The sequence below is a fragment of the Trachypithecus francoisi genome, unplaced genomic scaffold (assembly GCF_009764315.1).
Source record: "Trachypithecus francoisi isolate TF-2019V2 unplaced genomic scaffold, Tfra_2.0 Lachesis_group10, whole genome shotgun sequence".
In the NCBI taxonomy this organism is placed as follows: domain Eukaryota; kingdom Metazoa; phylum Chordata; class Mammalia; order Primates; family Cercopithecidae; genus Trachypithecus; species Trachypithecus francoisi.
The window spans coordinates 125,016,272-125,039,353 of NW_022681455.1; the positions used below are offsets into that span (position 1 = coordinate 125,016,272).

General features: G+C 50.7%; 1 protein-coding gene across 3 annotated transcripts in view; it reads left to right on the forward strand.

The window, feature by feature from the left end:
* Positions 1-12,945: 12,945 nt before the first annotated feature.
* The window catches only part of WFDC1 (WAP four-disulfide core domain 1), a 33,686-nt gene continuing 23,549 nt past the window's right edge, over positions 12,946-23,082 (forward strand). The window contains exon 1 of one of the 3 annotated variants that reach the window (XM_033219168.1): positions 12,946-13,524. In XM_033219168.1, the coding sequence (XP_033075059.1) occupies positions 13,381-13,524 (144 nt within the window). In that variant the 5' untranslated portion in view covers positions 12,946-13,380. The remainder of the gene's footprint in view (positions 13,525-23,082) is intronic. The other 2 variants (XM_033219169.1, XM_033219167.1) reach the window with 2 other exon arrangements.

Here is a 23,082-nt window from a genome sequence, read left to right on the forward strand (position 1 = left end):
CTCTGCTGTCCCATGGATCACTCCAAGCCGTCACTGACCTCCAGGAAGGAAGAAGGAAGGGTTCCATGAGGAGTCTCCATGCAGGTCGTGACAGTGGGGTCCATGGTTGAATGGCATCCAGTTGAGCTTCTGATCTCTCTTGGGTGGGCTCCTGGCTCTGGATGGCTGTGGATCATCAGGCAGGTCAGTGTCCTCAGCTCTTGGGTAACAAAGGATATTCCCAAAAAAAAGATGGCTCAGCTCAAGCTGAGGCTTCCCTTCCCTGCCAGGGCAGCTCTGTCACTGTTCTCCGGAAAGCAGGTTGGCCAGGTGCATAAGTGGATCTAGGTTCACATCCCAGTCCCACCGGGTGGAATCAGGCAGGGTCTTCACCTCTCAGCCTCGGTTTCCTCTTCTGTTAAGTGGGGACACAATAGTAATACGCACCTCAAAGGGCTGGTAAGAGGATTAAGGAGAGATCTACAGGGTAGAGCACACAGTAGTTGCTCATGAAATATGAGTCACTTCACTCCCTTTTCCCTTTTCCCTTCTGCTTTCACAGCTGCTCATCAGTCCGGCTGGATGAGAACGTGGTGTGTGTCAGTCAGGATATATTTGGTGGTCGGCAACAAAAAGCTCAACTCAACTAGCTTAACCCTAAAGAAGATTAGTTTGTCCCACGTAGCAAGAAGTCCAGAGGTAGGCTGGCTCCGAGACTGACTAAATTCAACAGCTCAGTGATGACACCAAGGACTCAGGGTCATCCCCGCCCGCCCCCACCCCGTCCCCCCACTGCCAAACACCATCATTTCAGTGTTGGTCTCACACTCTGACTGGCTTTCCTCACAGTCACAGAGTGGCTGCTGCAGATCTGGGCATCGTATCCCTACTGAGTAAAGTCCAGATGTGCACCTGAACCTTCACTTTCCTGCATCTCTGAGATATGAGGACCACTTTCCCAGAAGCCGCTAACTTGACTTCCCTCCCACCTCATTGGCCCAAATCGGACGACAGACTGATTCCTGAACCAATCACCAATAAGAGGGGGAAGGACTACCTGGTTGGCTGTTGGGATATCAGCTGCCATCACCACTAAGGAGGGGCTCGCTTTGAAACCCTGCTGCCATTGCCCTCCAATTTCTCCACTCATCTCTGGGTCCAGCAAGAGCCTTCCTGCCCCTCAAGACCCTCATGAGTTTACAGTCCAGCAGGTATTAGGACCAGGGGCAGGTGTCAGGGAAATTCCTTCCACCACGGTCCACTTACTTGACTGGCCAGCTTCCTCTCCTCTGTGGGTTTAGAAGTCACCCCGTGGACACCGCTCCTTTCTGCCCTGCCTTAAGGGGGTTTTCCAATTCCCTAACGTGCCTGAAGTCACTTTCCCAGGCTTTCTTAGGCTTTTGTGTCCTTACAGCATCGGTCTTCATGATCTTTGCCTTCCGACTGATGGCCACCTTCATGACGGAGGGATCCTGCTCACATTTTGTCCAGGTCACCTTGCCTACCAGGACCCCTACCCCTCATCACCAGGGCCTGCCGTGGGGCACCCCCAGAAACACAGGTGGAGCTGGCGTGTAGGAAGGTGGGAAGCAGTTATTTCCTGGAAAGTTGGTGTCCTCTGGGAAGAGCTTGTGAAATTGCAAGCCCACCTCCTGAGAGACGCATCAGCACAGGGGGATGGTCTGACATCCAGCTTTTCTGGACTTAGAGTTGGTTATTTGTTAATGACATTCTTGGCAAGTGACAGCTTTGAATGGTTCTGCCTGGATCAGCTTTTATGAAGCCAACACCAACATCTTCCTGGATTGTCTGACTTTGACCCACTGCAGAGGACCTTGAGCCCCCAACCAGCCCACCACAGCGAGGTGGGGAGGATTAGCGATGGACTGACAGAAGCAGTGACATTGGGGGGCTGACACTTAGTTTTCCTGCCCTGACCTGGAGTGTGGGGTGTGGAGTCCTCAAATCAGTTTCTGCTAGCCAAGTCCTTTTATTTTCTACCTTATTTTTCATTGAAGTAAAACTCAAAAAGTTACTCATTGTAAGCTGAGCACCGTGGCTCCCACCTGTAATCCCAGCACTTTGGTAGGCCAAGGCGGGTGGATCACTTGAGGCCAGGAGTTTGAGACCAGCCTGGCCAACATGGCAAAACCCCATCTCCACTAAAAATACAAAAATTAGCCGGGTGTGGTGGCACATGCCTGTAATCCCAGCTACTATACTCAGGAGGCTGAGGTAGGAGAATCGCTTGCAACCGGGATGGGGAAGCTGCAGTAAGATCACAGCACTGCACTCCAGCCTTGGCGAGACAGAGCGAGACTCCATCTCCAAAACAAAAAGTTCACTGCTGGAAAGTGTAAAATTCAATGGCATTTAGTATATTTGCAATGTTGTGCTGCTGCAGATGCGGGGGCCAGGCCAACCAGGTCTGGGAAGTGTGATGTCAGGAAGTGGATGACCCTCAGGTTGCTGGGTGTCTGAGGAAGTCCCTGCAGAGTCAGGGCAGGAGCACCCATGCCTGCATTCGGTGAACGTTCTCTGAGCTACTGTGTGTGCTAGGGGCACGGTAGATGAGAAGGAAAACAAAAACAAGAACAAAAAAGACTCAGTCCCTGTCCTTAGGGTGCCCACCGTCCTGTGGCAGAGTCAGGCATTGACAGAAAAAAATGTCCCTTCCATCTTCCGGGTTGCATAGGTGCTGTCAAGCAGTGGGACAAGGCGCTATGAAAGTCTTTTCTAGGGGAACTGAGCTGGCCTGGAGATAGGGAACATTTCCAGGAGAAAGGGACCGACTGTCTTGCTAAGGGCTGAGATCTGTGAAAGTTTTAACAATTTTTTCAGCAAAGAAAACAGGGAAGAGTGCCCTGGGGAGCGAGCACAGGGTATGCAAAGGCTGTGTGGTGAAGAGTGCATGGTGAGTAGGCACATGGAGAGGGTCATTGTGCTGGGCTGGGAGGAGCGAGAGGGAGCATGGAGCGGGTGGGGGCAGGTTGGGGAGAGGCCAGATTTGTTGGGCCTCCTGGCCCTGGCTGCTCAGTAGAATCATGGGGGAGCTTTAGAACTAACTGGTTGGGATGTAACTGAGTCGGCTTCTGATTCGCTTGGTCTGGGGTGAACCCGGATGTGGGTGTTGTTGAAACGCACCTGCTGCAGGTGATGTCAGCATGCAGCCAGGCTGAGAAAGGCTGGGTCTTTCAAGGCCTTTGTCCTAAGAAGGCAGGGGCAAGGTTTTCAGCTTGGGAGGTGGGAGAGTGGGGGCGGGTCTCACAATCAGATTTGCTTTTGGAGGAAAAATGAAAACAAATGACTGAATGACTGAGCCACAAGTCCTACTTTGGGGGTCGTCCAGGTCCTGAGCTTACAATCAAGAGAAGAGCAGCAGAGGCCCAGCCCCTGCAGCTGGAGCGGGGCTGCGTCTGCTGACGTTCTGGGCCTGGGTTTGGTGGGGGGAAGGGCGGCAAGGCCAGCCTGGCTTTTGGACTCACGCACTCCTGGTTTCCCGGCTTCCTACTGCTTGAAAGACGACCATGTTTTCCTGCAGCAGTCCCACATGGCAGAATGAAGCATGGGAGGCCATACTGACCTGAGCCCAGGGGGTCAGTTTCTGGGTGGTCTGGCCCTGGGTGGGTCGCCCTGTGGGAGCCGGAGAGGGAGAAGAGCAGGCTCTTTGGAGTGTGAGGAAGTGACCCGGAGTCCCCTGCCTGGGAGGACTGTGTGGGAAGGGGGATAGGACCATAAGTGAAGGTCAGTAACAGGGCAGCAGGGATGAAGTGGGGTGGAGGTCTGGCTCTCTAAGAAGGCAGCCTCAGGGAACATCTGTTTCCATTCACAGCCTGGAGCGGGGCTGGGCGGGGCCAGCCGAAAGGCCAGTTGTGCAATGGGAGGGGCCTTTCCCATATCCCTGCTCCCTGCTCTTTGCGAAGGCCACAGTGAGGAGGGAACCGCTGTGAACTAGGCACCTCCTAAGTGCTGAGGGCCTTTGAGCTGATCTACACTGTCTCATTTAATTTTCCTGACTTCCTGGCTCAGAGAGTGTGAAGGCTGGCCTCAAGTCACACAGCACAGTGTCTGGAGCCAGGGCTGATTCCGCCCACAGACACAGCAGACACAGTGTCCAGGGTCCGTGAGACTTGGAGGGGCCCAGGAAGGTGTTTTCATTTTTCTAAAATGGGGGGAAAAAAGAATATAATCCAGCTTGTATTATTCATCTTTTAAATCAATGCACCTGTGAAAGATGATTGTGAATGTATTTTTTTCAGTAGAGAAAGGGGCCTGCAAAGGCAGAAGGGCTAGGGCTGGTCACGTAATGTGGCTCTATTTGGATGGTGCCATCCTACCACTCAAGCAAGGCCCAAACCTAGGGTCTGCCGGCCTCTTCCTTCCTCTCCTCCCCATGGCCAGTGGGCTCTCGCCCTTCTCTTGCCTTTGGCTCCGTGATCCCTCCAGCTACATCAAATCCGTTACTCTGTGCCCGTACGGCACCTGACCTTCCTATAAGCGTATCGTGTAAGGGTTTCAAGCACAGGTTCTGAACACCAGTGTCTGGGTTCGAATCCAGCTCTGCCACTGATGAACTGTGCTCAGTTGACAAATTCTTAATCTCTCCGACTCTCATCCCTTGTCTGTAAAGTGAGGATAGTAGGAGAACCTACTTATCAGAGTTTTGATGGATGGATGGTGAATGTTTTAAAACCACTTGATTGTTAATCTAAGACTCAGTTTCCTTATCTGTAAAATGGGGGTGATGGTAGTGCTCACCTAGAAGAGTTGTAATAGGTTAAATGAGTGAATATTCTTATTTTGTTTTATTTATTTATTTTTGAGACGGAGTCTTGCTCTGTTGCCCAGGCTGGAGTGCAGTGGCGCAATCTTGGCTCACTGCAACCTCTGCCTCCTGGGTGCAAGTGATTCTCCTGCCTCAGCCTCCTGAGTAGCTAGGACTACAGGCACACACCACCACACCTGGCTAATTTTTGTATTTTTAGTAGAGAGGGGGTTTCACCATGCTGGTCAGGCTGGTTTTGAACTCCTGGCCTCATGTGATATGCTCCCCTCAGCCTCCTAAAGTGCTGGGATTACAGGCATGAGCCACCATGCCCGGCTAGAGTGATTATTTTTAAAGCCCTCAAAACCGTGTGTGGCACCAAATGGTACCATCTGAGTGATTATTAAAAATACTGATTAGTATCTGGCCCCTCTGTGTGGCAGTGAGCCTTAAAGGGGCTGTGGCTGGGCCTGGTTTTACTCTCCTTGGTGTCCTCAGGCATGACGCATAGTAAGTACTCACATATTTGAATGAATGAATGAATGTACTCTGCTCCTCCTCCTCATGCCAGTATGTTTCTCTCTGCTGGAAGTCATTCACATTTTAGTGTGAAGTATGAATGAATGCTGCCTGTTCCCTTTGCATGATCTGATCACTATGGAAAAAAAGGTTCTACCTCCCTGGGAAAGGAATATGAGGCCTCAGTGACCAGGTCGGGGCATTTTATTGGCGGTAAGGATGTTTTCCTGGACTCTACACCTAGGAGCATGTCCTCTGCCTCCTTAGAGCGAGGCATCGAAGCACTTGTGCCCTTTATATTTTTAAAGATAACGACCAGGCGCGGTGGCTCACACCTGTAATCCCAGCACTTTGGGAGGCCAAGGTGGGCGGATCACCTGAGGTCGGGAGTTCGAGACCAGCCTGACCAACATGGAGAAATGCCATCTCTACTAAAAATACAAAATTAGCCAGGCTTGGTGGCACATGCCTGTAATCCCTGCTACTTGGGAGACTGAGGCAGGAGAATTGCTTGAACCCAGTAGGCAGAGGTTGTGGTAAGCTGAGATCATGCCATTGCACTCTAGCCTGGGCAACAGAGTGAGATTCTGTCTCAAAAATCATCATAATAAAAATAAAATAAAACAAATAAATAAAGATAACATTTTCCTCCTTTTTCTGAGGGACAGAAGCCTTTGGCCGGCAGCACAGGTCAAACCCCAGCTCGGAGGAGACGAGAGGCCCAGCCAGTTCCAACGCCTTCCCAGAGGAAACCTCGCCCACAGATCCGCAGGAAGTTGCAGTAATGAGTTGGTGAGTCCCCAGGAGGACTGCCCGCTAAGTTGGGATCAAGTTCAGGCTGCCAGGCCTCAGATAAACTAGAAGGGCCTCTGCCACTTGGGACATAAAGTTCTGAGCCTGGCAGGAAGCCGGGAAGGGGTGGTGGCCCTGAAATCATGATGGCACGCAAGCCCTGGGGAGCAACCTCAGGCCCCAGCTGGGAGCATCCAGTCCGGCTGTCAGGCTGCAGTCCTGCCTTGTCACTGATCAAAGGAAAGCAGTTGGTTTCCCTGGCAGATTTGTTCTGTGTTTATTTCTCCACTTGGAGCTTTTCTCCTCGCACACAAGACCCGCAGTACTGCTGTGTTCTCCGAGTAGTTACCTTTCTTGTGTCAAAGGCTTCAGGAGGTGGTTTTATAAGTTAATGTTTGCAAGAAATTAACTGAAGAGTCACTGCTCAGCATCCTGGGTCCCTGTAGTCTGAACACCGCTGCGGAATAGATAGCTCAATTGAAGGACATTTATTGAGTGCCTCATGTGTGCCAAGCCCTGTGTATATTGAGGAAAGCACTTTGGAGTTCAGTCACTAGCTGGGACTTTGGAAAATGCACCTAAATTCTGTGGCCTTCCATTTCTTTATAGAATAGGGATCATTCCTGACGGGGCCAGGATGATGACATTAATTCTGTCCATCGGTCTGGGACTTACTGAGGGCTGATGCCACCAAGTCCCTGTGCAAGGCACTGGGTTGCAGGCAGTAAGAGATGCAGATACTTGACCTTGCAGAGCCTATATCCCACTTGTGGATGTAGGACCTTCCTCTTCTTTTAAAAAATTTTTAAAATTATTTACTTATTTATTTTTACCAGAGTCTGGATCTGTCGCCCAGGCTGGAGTGCAGTGGGGCCATCTTGGCTCACTGCAACTCTGTCTCCCAGGTTCAAGCCATTCTTCTGCCTCAGCCTCCCGAGTAACTGGGACTGCAGGTGCCCACCACTATGCCCAGCTAATTTTTGTATTTTTCATACAGATGGGGTTTCCCCATGTTGGCCAGGCTGGTCTCGAACTCCTGACTTCAAGTGATCTGCCCACCTCAGCCTCCCAAAGTACGATCTTCCTCTTGATGCTGTAACAAATGACCATAAACTTAGTGACATGGATGGAGCTGGAGGCTATGATCTTAAGTGACCTAACGCAGGAACAGAAAACCAAAGACCACACATTCTCACTTCTAAGTGGACGCTAAATGTCGACTACGAGTGATTGTAAAGATGGGAATGATAGACACTGGGGACCACTAGATGGAGAAGGGAGGAAAAGGGGGCATGGGCTGAAGAACCACCCGTTGGGTGCTATGCTTATGGCCCGGGTGATGGGATCATTGGGATCTAAAGCCTCAGCATCATGCAGTTTACCAACTGTGAACTCAACAAGTTCACAAGTCTATGATTTTACAGTTCAGTTGATTAGAAGTCCCATCTGAGTCCCGCTGGGGTAAACTCTGGGGGTTTGCAGGGCTGTGCTCCCTCTGAGGCTCTAGGGGATCACTTCCCTTGACTTTTCCAGCTTCCAGAGGCCGCCTGCATTCCTTGGCTCTTGGTCCCTTCCTCCATCTCCAAAGCCACAGCATCTGTGTCAAATCAACTTTCCCTTGACTTCCACCCCCACCCGACTTCCACCATTCATCTCCTTCTCTGACTCTCACTCTCTACTTCCCTCTTACAACGACCCTCGTGATTACATCGGTCCCACCCAGATAATCCAGGATATTCTCCCCATCTCAAGATCTTTGATTTAATCCCTTCTGCAAAGTCCCTTTTGCCAGGTAAGGCCACATGGTCACAGATCCTAGGGATTCGGATGTGGACATCTTTTAAGGGCCCATGATTCTGACTACCATGGGGAAAGAGACAATCAGTGATCAACATCATAAGTACATTATGGAAAAAGAAAGCAGGACAAAGGGGATTGGGAATTTACAGTGGTGTAAAAGAGACAGATGGTGATTTTAAAAGCTCAGTTGGGGTAAGCCTCATTGAGAAAGCAAAATTGGAGCACAGACTGGAAGGAATTGAGGGACCAGCTAAGCAGGTGTCTGGGGAGAGAGCAACTCGGGGGCTGTGCAAAGGCCCTGGGGTGGAAGCTGTCAAGGAAGAAGCTAGAGCAGAGCAAGCATGATGAAGAGAAGTGGAGATGGTGATCTCAAGAGCCCAGCACTGTGCCAGGCATATAGTAAATGCTCACTAAAAGAGGTTCCTGTCCATGTCCCCAAGAAAGCTTCAGAGATAGACAACACTCAGCCCTGTCCTCAAAAGTTTATGGTCAAGTGAGGACAGAGGAACATGTATAACCGTCTTCTACATACTATTCATTCAACACTCACGACAACCCTGTGAGGCAAGTATGCTACTCCCATTTTACAGATGAGTCAACCAAAGAACAGAGAGGGCAGGTGACTTGCCCAAGGTCATACAGCTAGGAGGTCTCAGAGCAAGTATCTACACCTGAGCAAGGTGGCTCCAGAGTCTGTGTTCTTCTTTTTTAAAATTTCAACTTGTATTACAGATTAAAGGGTATATATGTGCAGATTTGTGATGTGGGTAAACTACATGCTGCTGAGCTTTGGGGTCCCAGTGTCCAGCGGGTGGCTCTTCAGCCCATGTCCACTTTCCCCCCTCTCCCATCTACTGGACCCCAGTGTCCGTTGTTTCCATCTTTATGTTCATATGTATGCAATGTTTCGCTCCTGCTTACAAGTGAGAACGTGTGGTGTTTGGTTTTCTGTTCCTGCATTGGGCCACTTAGGATAATGGCCTCCACCTCCATCCATTGGAGCCCTTGCTGCAGAGGGCATGATTTTGCTGTTTGTTATGGCTGCACAGTATTCCATGGTGCACAGATACCACGTTTTCTTTATCCAGTCCGCTGCTGGTGAGCACTCAGGTTGATTCTATGTCCTTGCCATTGTGAATAGCACTGTGTAACAAATATATGAGTGCACTTATCTTTATGATAGAATGAATTACTGTCCTTTGGGGATTGAATCTTAGAGAGGGAGTTTGATATCTCAGACCAGCACCACTTACTAGAAACTTAAGGCAAGCCACATGTGTAATTGTAAATTTTCTAGTAGCCATGTGAAACAGGTACGAAGCTGGGTGCAGTGGCTCATACCTGTAATCCCAGCACTTTGGGAGGCTGAGGTGGGTGTATGGCTTGAGCCCAGGAGTTCAAGATCAGCCTGGGCAATATAGTGAGACCCTATCTCAAAAAAGAAACAGGTACAGTTAATTTAATACCATATTATATTTAACCCAATATAGCATAAACATTAACAGTTGAATGCACAACCAACATAAAAACTCCTAATGAAATGTTGGCATTTTTTTCTCCTGTCTCTAGCCAACAATAGATGTTGGCAAGGCCGTGGAGAAAAGGGAACGCCAAGGCAGGAGAATTGCTTGAACCCGGGAGGCAGAGGTTGTAGTGAGCTGTGATTACGCCACGGAACTCCAGCCTGGGCAACAGAGCGAGATCCCACTGTCGGTGGGAAGGCAAACCAGCTCAGCCACTGTGGAATGCAGTTTGGAGATTTCTTGAAGAACTTAAAGTAGAACTACCATTCAACCCAGCAATCCCACGACTGGGAATATGCCCAAAGGACAGTAATTCATTCTGCCATAAAGACACATGTGGTCCTATGTCTTCCAAATCTGGTCTGCATTTTATTCTTATGACTGATCTCAATTCGGACCAACCGTGTTTCACAGGGAAGTACAGTCAGAGAGCGACAGCCACGTCGAGCCATCAAGCAAGCAGATGAAATGTGTTATGCATGACTCTTCATTCCACAGTCTTTATTGAGTGTCTGCTTTGCACCAGGCACTGCTTAGGCATCGGCGATTCCAAAGTGAACAAACAGATCCCCAAAAGCTGCCCCCTTGGAGCTGACATCCTAGGGTGGAGATATAGACAATAAACACAGAAAGCAAAGTCAGTAAAATACAGAATCTGTCAGGTGGAGATGAGCGCGAAGAATCATAAAACCGAGAGGGGCAGCGTGAGTCCCAGTGGTATGGAAATGGTGCTTTTCAATCCTGGGGTCAGAGAGGACCACAGCAAGAAAATGACACGTGAGCAAAAGTCTGGAGGAGGTGATGGGTGAGGAGTGCCGCAGCTGGGTGAATAGCATTCCGGGTGGAGGGCGCTGCAGGGGCACAGGGCTGGCGCCTTGCCCAGCAAGGATGCTGAGAGAGGGCATCTGGAACCTCATCTACCCAGAGGGAGGGGAGTCATACTCTTGGCAGAAATGGGGCCACCCAGGGATTGAGAGAGAGAGAGAGAAAGGCAGGAAATGGGCCAAGACTGTAACATCAACGGGAAACGCCTACATTTTAAGGGGAAGATGGAGGAGATGGAGGATGAGCAAAAACCACTTGGGAGGCATTGGCTGCCTTAGGAGAGTGCAAGACCCCAGGTTCCAAGGAGCAGGAAGTTTCTCAAATGGAACCTGGGCCAAGGGTGGCACTCTGCCTGGAGAACAGGGTGAGGGTAGAGGAGGCCCAAGTGGTGGTGGCGTAGAACGCTCATCTCCTAACAGCAAGCATGTGCTAAGCCTAGATCGTCACGTAAGTGCAGCTGGGCCTCGTGGCAAACCTGCGGGTAGGTTCTGGCTCCTGTTTCACAGATGAGAAAATAGAGGCACAGAGATGGGGCAGGACCTGTTCCAGGTCGTCCTGGTAAGTAGGGGTAGCAGCTCCACATCACCTATGTGGGTGGCTCCTGGCTTCTAAATAAACAGCCTCACCCTGCAGGGAGGGGCATTGAGACTGCGTCCCAAAAAGCTGAAAGAAGAGGCAGTGCAGCACCCTGGACAAAGCCCGCGTAAGGGCTCAGCCAGTAGTTTCCCGATGAAGAAATGAAGGAATATTCTAGAATCTAGGGTAAGGTAATGACCAGGGCTGGACCTAGTGGGAGGCAAAGGAGGCATCTAGGGTCTAAAATGTAAAAAGACTCTCACTCTTGGGTTCCTGCATTTACAGGACTCTGATGGTGAACTTAAATTTTGCATTGCTCACTGGGCAAGTGTCTTAACCTCTCTGTGCATGGGATCCTAGACAGCACCTGCTTATAAGGCTAATATGAGACCTAAATGCATTAAAATGCAGGAAGTGCTTCAAACATTGCCTAACCCACAGACTATATGGTTTCTAAGTTGTTTGTTTGTTTTTGTTTTGTTTTGTTTTGATATAGGGTCTTGCTCTGTGACCCAGGCTAGAGTACAGTGGTACGGCTCACTGCAACCTCTGCCTCCCAGGTTCAAGTGATTCTCCTGCCTCGGCCTAACAAGTAGCTGGGATTACAAGCATGTGCCACCATGCCTGGCTAATTTTTGTATTTTTAGTAGAGACAGGGTTTCACCATGCTGGGCAGGCTGGTCTCAAACTCCTGATCTTAAGTGTTCTGCCCACCTTGGCCTCCCAAAGTGATCACGGCTCTCTGCAGCCTCAACCTCCCAAGCTCAGGCAATCCTCCCGTCTCAGTCTCCCAAGTAGCTGGGACTACAGGTGTGCATCACCACACCTGGCTACTTTTTTTTTATTTTGTATTTTTTGTAGAGATGGGGTCTCACTATGTTGCCCAGAGTGGTCTTGAACTCCTGGGCTCAAGGGATCCTCTGCCTCCCTAAGTGCTAGGATTACAAGTGTGAGCCACCGCACCTGACCTACACGCACTCTATGTGTCTGCTACTATTGTCATTCACCAAAAGGCCGAGAGGGGTTGATGGTACCTGCCCAGGGCATTCTAAAGGCTGTGCTGGCCAAGGGGTGGAGGTGAGGGTCTCTAGGGAGGGAGGAACCAACCTTTCTCGAGCACTCACTCTGTGCAAGTGTTGGGCATGGCTGGCACCCTCTCCTGTGGCCCCACATCGACCTCATGAGGCAGGTGCTTTCACATGCCCCTTTTACAGATGAAAGAACTGAGGACCGTGAGCAGGAGGCTTTCCAGCATCTCACAGAGGCTGAGCTGGGATCAGGCAGCTGCGTCAAGCCTAGTGCTTGCGTCCCTTCTGCTTCACCTAGGGGGTGCCACAGGGTCTGACCTGCCTGGGCTCCAGCCTCCTCTCTGCTGCTGTTGCGTGACCTCAGGCAGCCCCTCTGTTTCCTCATCTGTAAAGTGGGCATCAAAACAGTATCTGTTTTGGGGCCAGGTGCGTGGCTCACGCCTGTAATCCCAGCACTTTGGGAGGCCGAGGCGGGCAGATCACTTAAGGTCAGGAGTTTGAGACCAGCCTGGCCAGCATGGTGAAACCCAGTCTCTACTAAAAATACAAAAATTCGCCAGGCGTGGTGGCATAGGCCTGTAATCCCAGATACTTGGAAGGCCGGCACAGGAGAATCGCTTGAACCTGGGAGGCAGAGGTTGTAGTGAGCTGTGATCACGCCACTGCACTCCAGCCTGGGTGGCAGAGCGAGATCCGTCTCGAAAAACAAAACAAAACAAAAAACCAGTATCTGTCTTGGAAGTGCTGAGAACAGACAAGGGAATGTAAAGTTCGTGAAATGTTGAGCCCACTATGCTACATTCCTGTAAAACACACGTGCACACACGCACACACACGCACACACATGCACACGTGCAGATACACAGGCTGACAGTGACAGCACACTTCTGTGTGCGAAATGCTTCATGTGCTCAATTTCATTTAAATCTCACAAGAAACACACGCTGTGAGGAGCTACCCACAGGCCCACATCAGAGAGGAAGACCCTGGGGGGTGCAAGGGTGGGAGTCGTCTCTTCACGGCCACACCCTTGGCCAGTCCCCGTCCAGCAGCCTCTTCCAAAGGAGCTTTTATGGGCAGATAGTTTGTCAGCCCAGCTTGAAATGTGAACAAGGTAACAGCCGAGCCCCCATCCATCCTGCTGCACTCCCCTGCGTGTCCAGCCCCAAGCCCTGCGTCAAGCACACCTCCTCGGGAGGAGACCGCCCCAGCCTGCAAGGAAGTGCTCATTATGGAGAGTGGAGAGTGACAGGCCACTCCCGGCCACGTCTCCAAGCAAGCCGGTGCCCCCTCCTCCTGCTGCCACCGCCCACTGAGCTGCCTGGACTGCAGACGCCCTGGTCGGAGCCTCTGGGGCCAGATGTTATAGGGCAAGCTAAAAATAACCGGGCAGGCCAGCCACCATCGAGGAAGGGGCATGTGCTGGACGCGGACACATGATCCAAGGGACTCTACTGGGTGGAACTAACAAAGTCCAGCAGGCTGTGCACGCTCCTGTCCCCACTCGCAGGCCCACGCAGCGAGAGGGGCCCCTCTTCTGTGTGTGTCTGGAAGGTTGCTGTCCAGTGAGGAAATGCCTTTAACCAGCGTGGGGCCGGGCAGCCGCAGGAGGCAGATCATCCAGGCTCTGTGCCTCTTGCTACTTCTGCTCCACGCCGGCTCTGCCAAGAATATCTGGAAACGGGCATTGCCTGCGAGGCTGGCCGAGAAATCCCGTGTAAGTGCCTGGGATGGGGAGACTGGGGCAGCCTCTGTGGGTGGGAGGCAGCCTTGAGGAGAGGTGGTCCCCGGACACTGCCTTCCCCTGTAAGTGCTCTCCCAAAACGTGGCAGGGCAGGCATCTTTCTATCCATGTGTGTCTGAGTTGTGTGGTGGGCAGATGGGGTTCACCCCCAAAAAAGGACCCTTGCCTGTGAGTCAAGAGGCAAAAGACACATCACATATATGCAAAAGAATCACGCCTTGCTTTTGCCTTATTACAAAAGTATACATGCTCCTGAAAGACAGCATCTAATTTCAGAGCCCCAGGACTTAAATGGAGCATTCCGTCTCCATGATCAGTACCAAATGTTTGTGAAATATACTTACGCATTCATGTGGTTGTTTATTCATTCTGCAAACAGAGTGAATACATTCTGCTAAACAGAATTTAGCAGAAACCGCTCTGGGAAGGCACTGTCTGGGGTCCTGTGGGTGTAAGATGAAGGAGGTACCAGCCCCCATCCTCAAAGGTGGCGTGGCCGAGGTGCAGAGGCAGTTGGGTGACAAACAATGGCAGTACAAAGAGAAGGCACGAGGCAGCGACTGGCAAGAAACACATGCCCTGGGACCAGCTGTCTTGGTGTGAATCGGGCTCTGCTGTTCGTTAGCTGTGTGACTTCTCTCAGGCAAGCTGCTTGACATCTCTGAAGCCCAGCGATCTCATCTGCAAAAGAGAGAGGGATGCACTCCTTCTCACAACTATGTCTGGGTCGCCACTGTTTACCAGGCACTGGCCTAGGCTGTGGGGATACAGACCTCAGATCTCTGCCTGGGGAACTCACTGAGGGGCTGGGGGCAGCAGAGAATAAATGAGAGAGATCTCATTTATTAGTGTGTGCAGTTTGCGAGTGCTGAGGAAGCAATAAAGCAGGAAGGGAACTAGGAGAGAGAATGGGGTGGAGGAGCCTATCATTTTTGCTTCCTCCCGCTCCCCAGAGATCACAGATCCGCAGGGATGAGTGAGCCAGGACACTATCAGCACACAGAGGGATCGAGAAGGTAATGCTGGCACCCACAGCACCTGCGTGAGGATTAAATGACTCAGTATGCAGAACGTCTTTGCAACATAGCAAGCTGGCAGTGCATCTTGGCAGCTTTCAATCAAATAATTGTGACTTTGGTTGGTGTTACCTAACAGGGTAGCATGTAGGTTCCTTGGGGTAGGGCAGGGTTCTGTTTCACTAGCGTGTGCCCCTGGTGCCTGCCATTAAGTTGGCGTCTGGTACATTCATGTGGGTGAATTATGAGCAGATGCAGTGGTAGCAGGGGATGTGTGTGCAGCTCTTCCCCAGGAGAGTCGGATAGGGTTTTCAGGGTTGGGGACAGTGGACCTGGGGCTTTAAAGGATAAATAGGAGTTTGCCAGCTGGAGAAGAGGGAAGGGAGAATGGTTAATGACCCCAGGCACGGTGGGGTGCCCAAAACTGTACTGAGGCAAATCTGGGCCTCCAGGGCTCATATTCTCCATGTTGGGCACGTGCTTGTGGTGGGAGACAGGAGGCCTCCAAGAGATGGAGAGAGTAGTAGAGTGAAATGATGAGGCGCTTGGAGAAGGGAAAGCTCATGTGAGATGGTGTAGTCACCTAAGGCCTCTTGGAGGAGGTGGAGACCCTGACTGGAGCTTGGAGAAGGATTAGGAATTAGGAGGAGGAAGGATATTCCTGGAAGAAGGCTCAGCATGAGCCAAGGCTCACGGGCAGAAGTGGTGCATCTGAGAGCTGCTTGGGAGACCAGACCTGGCCAGAGGGGAGGCATTGAGGAAGGGTGAGAGTCTCTTCTCAGATTGTATTGACTCCTCTGTGCTCTTCTCTGGTGCAACAGGATGATTTAACCCTCACCTGTAGTTAGTAGTGCTTTGGTTCTACAACCACAGAGAGATTCCCAACATGTCATCTGATTTTATCTCCACCATGTCCCAAGATGTCATAGGAGCCAGCACCGTGACATCCACATAGGAGGGTCAGGGTTGATGTGCACATGGGATTTGGGGGAGTCTGAAACACAGGCCTGGGTGGGCTGCAGGAGCTGATTCTCTTATAGCCACCACTGATCAGGATGCAAGTGCTTTGAATTGGCCCCGCGCTGAATTGAAACTCCCTGGTTATCAACAGATATTGGCCTCCTTCCTCAGCGCCTAGACACAGGCGAGGTTTATGCAGAACAACTGTGCCGGCAGGGCGCGGTGGCTTACGCCTGTAATCCCAGCACTTTGGGAGGCTGAGGCAGGTGGATCACCTGAGGTCAGGAGTTCAAGACTAGCCTGACCAACATAGTGAAACCCCTTCTCTACTAAAAATACAAAATTAGCTGGGCGTGGTGGCACATGCCTGTAATCTCAGCTACTCGGAAGGCTGAGGTGGAAGAACTGCTTGAACCCAGGAGGCGGAGGTTGCAGTGAACTGAGATCGCGCCATTGCACTCCAGCCTGGTCAACAAGAGTGAAACTGTCTCAAAAAAAAAGAACAACTGTGCCTCAGAGAAAGCCCTGGGCAAAGACAGACTGTTGGCTGTGGCTCAGAGCACAGGGAGGGCTGGGAAGAGCGCCTGGCCTAGAACTCATCACAGCGACATCTCTAATGTGCTGTGCAATCTTGGACCACTCACCGCCCTTCTCTGGTCCTCAGTCCTCACCTGGGAAATGAAGATGGAGAACTTATAACTTTCATGGCCTTTTCGTTCTGATTCCGATTTCCATAAAAACACTCGACAGGGACTTAGGGGTGATAGGAAGCAGCCCCCACATGCTCAAAGTCGAGACTTCCCCATGAGGCACCACTCCCTGACCCTACGCTGAGTGAGACCTTCAGCCTTGGCTCTGTCCCTCAGGGGCTATGAGCTGGTCAGATGAGGAGACGCTGGGTGTGGCTGAAGCTGGCTTGCACCCTCTCTGGAGAGCCAGTTTTGTTCTGCACAGCCATGATCACAAATTAAGTTATATACGTTATATAAAATTAAATCATTTATATTAAAAAGAAAGGAAAGAATTTTTTTTTTTTTTAAGACAGAGTCTCTTGATGTGATCTTGGTTCACTGCAACCTCCACCTCCCCGGCTCAAGTGATTCTTGCGCCTAGGCCTCCTGAGTAGCTGGGATTACAGGTATGCACCACCACACATGGCTAATTTTTTGTATTTTTAGTAGAGATGGAATTTTGCTGGTCTCAAACTCCTGGGCTCAGCTGATCCACCCGCCTCGGCCTCCCAAAGTGCTGGGATTACAGGCATGAGCCTCCGCACCCAGCCAGGAAATACTTCTTATTAGAAATGCATCACTTTCCAATTGTATTGCTCCATTTTGCTGTTCTCTCTGCTCCTGGGGTTTTATGTCTCTTGCATCCGTGTGGTATGACGAGGAGAGAAGGTACTCTACATCTCTTCCCACTCCCATTCAGTGGCCTCACGTGGGTTGCCTGAAATCAGCCATGCTGTGAGTACACCTTGGAAACTGGCCAGGGCTGCGTGTGGAGAGCTGGTGGTTCAGTCCTGAGCAAGCGCATGGCTGCCGGTAGCCCGCTCTGCTTTGTCAAAGCCTCGTCCTCCAGCAGAGTGACTTTTGTGTAGGGGACTGGACTCTTAGAGTGGGGTCAGTTAATGTCCTGAGTGCTGTTTATGCTTCTTGGTCTAAGCATGGCAGAGACAGTGCCAGAGACGAGCACGCTTGCCTTCCATTCCCATGGGAGGAGGAGACCCTGACTGGAGTTTGGGGAAGGATTAAGAATTAGGAGGAGGAAGGCCATTCCTGGAAGAAGGCTCAGCATGAGCCGAGGCTCAGCTCACAGGCAGAAGTGGTGCATCTGAGAGCTGCTTGGGAGACCAGACCTGGCCAGAGGGGAGGCATTGAGGAGGGGTGAGAGACGCTTGCCTTCCATTCCCATGGGAGGCCCTTAGGGGAGGCTTCTAATGAGAAGTGCTGGGTCTCCGGCCTTCTATCTCTAAGACCTTCCGGAGGTTCCTTCTCCTATCTGAGCCTCAGTTTCTTCATCTGCAGCATGGGACACAGCAGTGCCTTCTTTGCAGGGTTCAGTAAAAAGGCCATGGAGCCTATGGTTCCCTGCCTGGCACAGAACTGCATTCCCTACATGTGTACTACGGACAGATTTAAAAACCCATTCCAGGCCAGCCACAGTGGCTCGTGCCCGTAATCCCAGCTACTCGGGAGGCTGAGGTAGGAAAATCGCTTGAACCTGGGAGGCAGAGGTTGCAGTGAGCCGAGATCGTGCCTTTGGACTCCAGCCTGGGCAAGAAGAGTGCAACTCCATCTCAAAGAAACAAACAAACTAGCAAACAAACAAAAAACCCCAGTCCAGAACCAAATATTTATGAGACTGAATAAAACAGAAGCAAAATGTTTGTAAATAGTCCAATAACCTTTCCATGGAGCTCAGTCGTTTCTGTGGAGTTGGTATTTTTGGCTTTTCTTTCCTGGCATTACATAAAACTCCTGAGAACAATGATTTACTGAGCGCTTATGCTGTGTCGGGACAAGCATTTGCCATGCATTCGCTCTTGGGAGCCTCTCGACGAATCCACCAGGTGGGGACCACGGCAGCCACATGTGGGTCTGGGTGCTGCGCAGCGTCTGGACTGGGCAGGACGGCCCCTGCTGTCAGTGTGACTGTGGGTCTGTTTTCCCCTCTAAGCACCCATCCAGGGCAACTGGAAATGGTGGTTCAGTTTGCACCCTACCCAGAGATGCCTGTCCTGCTGAGGGGGCCTCGCAGGGGCTACAGCAGCCAGGAGCAACAGATGCCACTTTCTCTTTCAAATGCATCCTGCCAGACAGGGGGGCCCCATTGCAGCTCATCTGTCTGGAGGCACCCCCTGTGCTAATAGCAGTAGGGGACTGTAGGAGCCAGCGGTGGCCCACACAACTCGCATTCCTCAGTTTCCCAACCTAGTTCTCCTTTCCCCCATTATTTCTGTGAGCTCTTGAAAGCCTTCCAAACATCCTTTTATTTTTTGCTGAGATAGCAAAAGTGGGAGAGGCAGATGGCCTGGAGCTGTGCTCTCACCATTCTGTGAGTTCTGACCTTCACCTTCACCTTCATCTTTGTACCGTCAGCATCTGTGTCTGCTGGCCTGAAGGCTTTCTCTGGCTGCAGGAGCACGCTCAGCCCACACACAGGCAGGCCAAGGTGCTGGGGAGGTAACACCTGTAGGAGCAAATGGAACTGGAGCCCGATGGCCTGGCTGGCTTCTCACCTTTGGTGGGACACGGGTGAGGAGTGTTCCACACGGTTTCTCCAAGGTCCACTGGGTTTGAGCTCCAGTCCCCAGGTAGCCACCTGCCCATTAGCACTCCCTGAAGGGGCACCTTCCCTTTCCTGCCCAGCTTCCCCACTCCTCAAATGGGGCTTCCTGGTATCCCCTACCAAATTATTCCCTGCCCTCAACTTCTGTCAGATCCATGCTGTGGGTTGAACTGTGTCCCCCAAAAGATACATCCAACCCCTAACTCCTGGTCCTTGTGAATGGGACCTTATTTGGAAACAGGTTCATCACAGGTATAATTAGTCAAAATAAGATGAAGTCATGCTGGAGGTGGGTGGGTAGTTAATATGACCGGTGTCCTTATAAGAAAAGGAGAAGAGGCCAGGCGTGGTGGCTTACACCTGTAATCCCAGCACTTTGGGAGGCCGAGGTGGACAGACAACGCGAGGTCAGGAGTTCGAGACCAGCTTGGCCAACATGGCGAAACCCTGTCTCTACTAAAAATACAAAAATTAGCCGGGCGTGGTAGTGCATGCCTGTAATCATAACTACTTGGGAGGCTGAGGCAGGAGAATCACTTGAACCCCGGAGGCAAGGTGGAGATTGCAGTGAACCGAGATCGCGCCATTGCACTCCAGCCTGGGCGACAGAATGAGACTTCATCTCCCAAAACAAAAACAAAAACAAAACAAAGGAGAAGAGACACAGAAGCAGAGACACATGGAGAGAAAGCCACACAAAGACAGAGAGTTGCAGAGATCAGAGTGATGTGTCTACAAGCCAGAGAACACGGGGGACTGCCAGCCACCGCTGGAAGCTGGGAGAGGCATGGAAAGGTTTTCTCCTTAGAGCCTCCACAAAGGAACCAAGCCTGCCAAACACCTGGATCTTGGCCTTCTGGCTTCCAGAGCTGGGAAAGAATCCATTTCTGTTGTTGGAAGGCCCCAGTGTGTGGCATTCTGTTGCAGCTCCCTGGGACACGAATCCAGTCTGCTCTGGGAGTGAAGGGAGTTAGCTTCTGTTGATTGCAGCTGGCAACCCTGATTGAGAGACATTTCACAGACAAGGAAAGTGAGACCATTGAAGAGAATGACTTAACTGTGCTGTTTGGCTGGGGACAGGTGGGGCTATCACTATATCCCCAGTCTCTGGGAGCTTTCTCTGCTCCTCGAACCATGTGAGCTCACACACTGCAGGACTTCATCATCAAGACTATTAAGACGCTTCTGTCTTGGGGGTCAGCGGGTGCTCAGTGGGCTCCGGAGACCCCCCAGCAGCACCCAGGAGGGAGTCTCCAGGGCTCATGGTTGAGAATCCCATAAAAGCCCAGGAGCTGCTGGGGTGCTGGAGAGAGGGGGGTATGTCGTACTGATGTGAAGCAAACTCGTTGTAGCCTTGGCCACACTCTGTTGTCTAGCCCAGAACCTGGCATGGATGGGTGAGTGGAAGGAATGAAAAGTCCATGAATAGCTGACTTTTGGGGGGACCTTGGACAAATCACTTTCTCCTCGCCGGGCCTGAGATTCCTCATCTGAGGTTCCAGCCCTGAAATTCCAGGCGGACATCAACGAGTAAAGAAGCATCCCAGGTCCCTGTGTGGTTGTCACCCGGGAGAGGGAGACAGGAAAGGAGGACACCTCTGTGCCAGGACTCATCGGCGCCACAGGGTGGAGGCAGATGGATGCCCATGGGCTGAGCACATCGCAGTCTGTCCACTCAGGGGACCAGAACTCAGCCATAGAAAGGTACGGAGCCTGGACACACACCACTGCACAGATGAACCTGGAAGACACGATGCTGAGCACACAAAGGCCACAGGCATGTGACACGGTTTGGATGCAATGTCCAGAAGAGGCAAATCCAGCAGGATGGGAAGGAGATTCCTGGTTGCCAGGGACTGGGGGAGGGAGGAATGGGGGGCAGCTGTCTGATGAGAACAGAGGTTCTGCCTGGGGTGATGAAAAAGCCACAGAAATAGCTCATGGAGGTGATTGCACACATCATGAATCTAATTAATGCCACCAACTCGCACACTTAAGATGACTGAAATGGAAAATTGCATGTTATATTTATTTTACCACAATAATTTTTTCTAAAAAGCAGCGAGAACCTGAGGCACCTCTCAGGAATTCTGTGGTGGCACATAGACTCCTGTGAGTTCTCTGTGTCCCCAGCACCAAGAGGCAGCCTTTCAGCAAGTGTCCGCGCACAGTGCCCACTCCGGCTCATGGGCCATGGCAGCTTCATGCCCACCTCCTCCGAGGCCTCTCCGCGAACGCCTCGTTATGATTTCCCTTAAGCGTTTGCAGAACAGCCCAGCTCTTCCTTCTTGGCATTTAGCTCTGTTGTTGTTATTGGTATGATTTGTTTAGGTTTCTCTCTAACTGCTTTTGCAGAGGACCACAAAAAGCAATTCGTTCGTCTTATCTGTGTGCTGTTTTGTGCGGTGTCTGTGACTTGTCCTGAAACTGAGCCACATGAAGGCAGGGCCAATGTCTTCTGATTTAACTCGGAACTCCCCATTTCCCGCCCAGTGCCTGAAATGCAGTGGGCCTGGGAATTATGAATTTACTATTGAATGAATGAATAAATTATGTTAAAACTTTCCGGAACAGAATAGATGGGATGGAAAGTTCTAGAGGACTCTCGGGTGCACTGATTGACAACGACATTGTCGGGAATAGTTGGTCGAGTTTGCAGTCTTGCGAATTTCTTTCTTTTTTTTTGGTCTCCCTCTGAGGAAGTCCTATTAACCTTGTGCCAAATTCTGTCCCCAGGGCCCAGTGCTAAGGGCGCCGGGCACCAGGAAATGGCATTCATCTATGCACGCTGAACTCTAAGCCCACTGTTCCAGGGAGAGACATATTTTTAGATGTTTGACGTCCAAATTCCAGAGGAAGAGCAAGTAATGCTTAGAGGAAAATTGGCTTTCTTCCTCCACCATGCAAACCAGTGCTGGGGTGCATTTCTATTGGTCTGGCTGCTAAGCTGCTGGAACTTTCCAAAGAAGGGTAAAAGCTCCTGCATGTGGAAGGAAGGGGGTGGTGAGCACTGAGGGAGGGATGTGGGTAGATTTGGTGGCAGCTCTGGAGATTGGATTCTTTTTCCCTAAATGGAAATGGTTTAAAATTCTTCTACTGATTATTAAAAGAACGATGTTTACTGTAAAAAAAAAATTCAGACAACACAGAAAGTTATAAATTATTAAAAATGATCTGAATTCTTCCTCCAAGAAGAATTCTGGTGACCAAACTCTGGTGACATTCTGGGGCATCTGTCTAGATTGTTTCATGAAGCAGTTACAGCACACATGTTTCTTCTTAGTGGTATTTTATTCATACTGATTCAAATTTCTTGTATTGAAATGAAGTTCACATGACAGACAATTCACCCTTTCAAATGTACAATTCAGTGGTGTTTAGTATATTCACAGGGTCGTGCCTACAGGCAACCCCACAGCCATTAGCCTTCAGTTCTTCTTCTCTCCTCCTGCAGCCTCTGGCAACCACCAATCTACTTTCTGTCTTTATGGATCTGCCTTTTGTAGACGTTTCATAGAAATGGAATCATCCAGTATGTGCCATTTAGTGTCTGGCCTATTCACACTGTTTTATGTGTTGCATTTTCACTTAATAATCTGTGGGAAGTATGTTAACATGGTAGATTGGCATCTTCCTTTCTTTTCTTTTTTTTTTTTTTGAGACGGAGTCTCAGTCTGTTGCCCAGGCTGGAGTGCAGTGGCACAATCTCGGCTCACCCCAAGTAGCTGGGATTACAGGCGCCCACCACCATGCCTGGCTAATTTTTTGTATTTTTAGTAGAGAGGAGGTTTCCCCATCTTGGTCAGGCTGGTCTTGAACTCCTGACCTTGTGATCCACCTACCTTGGCCACCCAAAGTGCTGGGATTACAGGTGTGAGCCACTGTGTCTGCCCGGGCATCTTCCTTTCTAAGGCCTGTATGGTGTTCCCTGTGCCTTCACTTATGTATCCAGCCTCCTTTGGTTACACATCCAGCTTGTTTGCTTTAATAGAATCTGGACTTCGACTTGCTGAATTAGGGTTCCCACTGCCGGAGCCCAGAATGGGCATTTCCCCACCTGCTTCCTAGGGATATCAGTGGCAGAATGGCTTTGCAAATCTATTTTTGTTCATCTATATGAACAAAATAGCCACCAGGTCGAAAATCTTAAGGGAATCTTTTTTTTTTTTTTTTTTGAGACAGAGTTTCACTCTTGTCACCCAGGCTGGATTACAGTGGTGCCATCTCAGTTCACTGCAACCTCTGCCTCCCTGGTTCAAGTGAT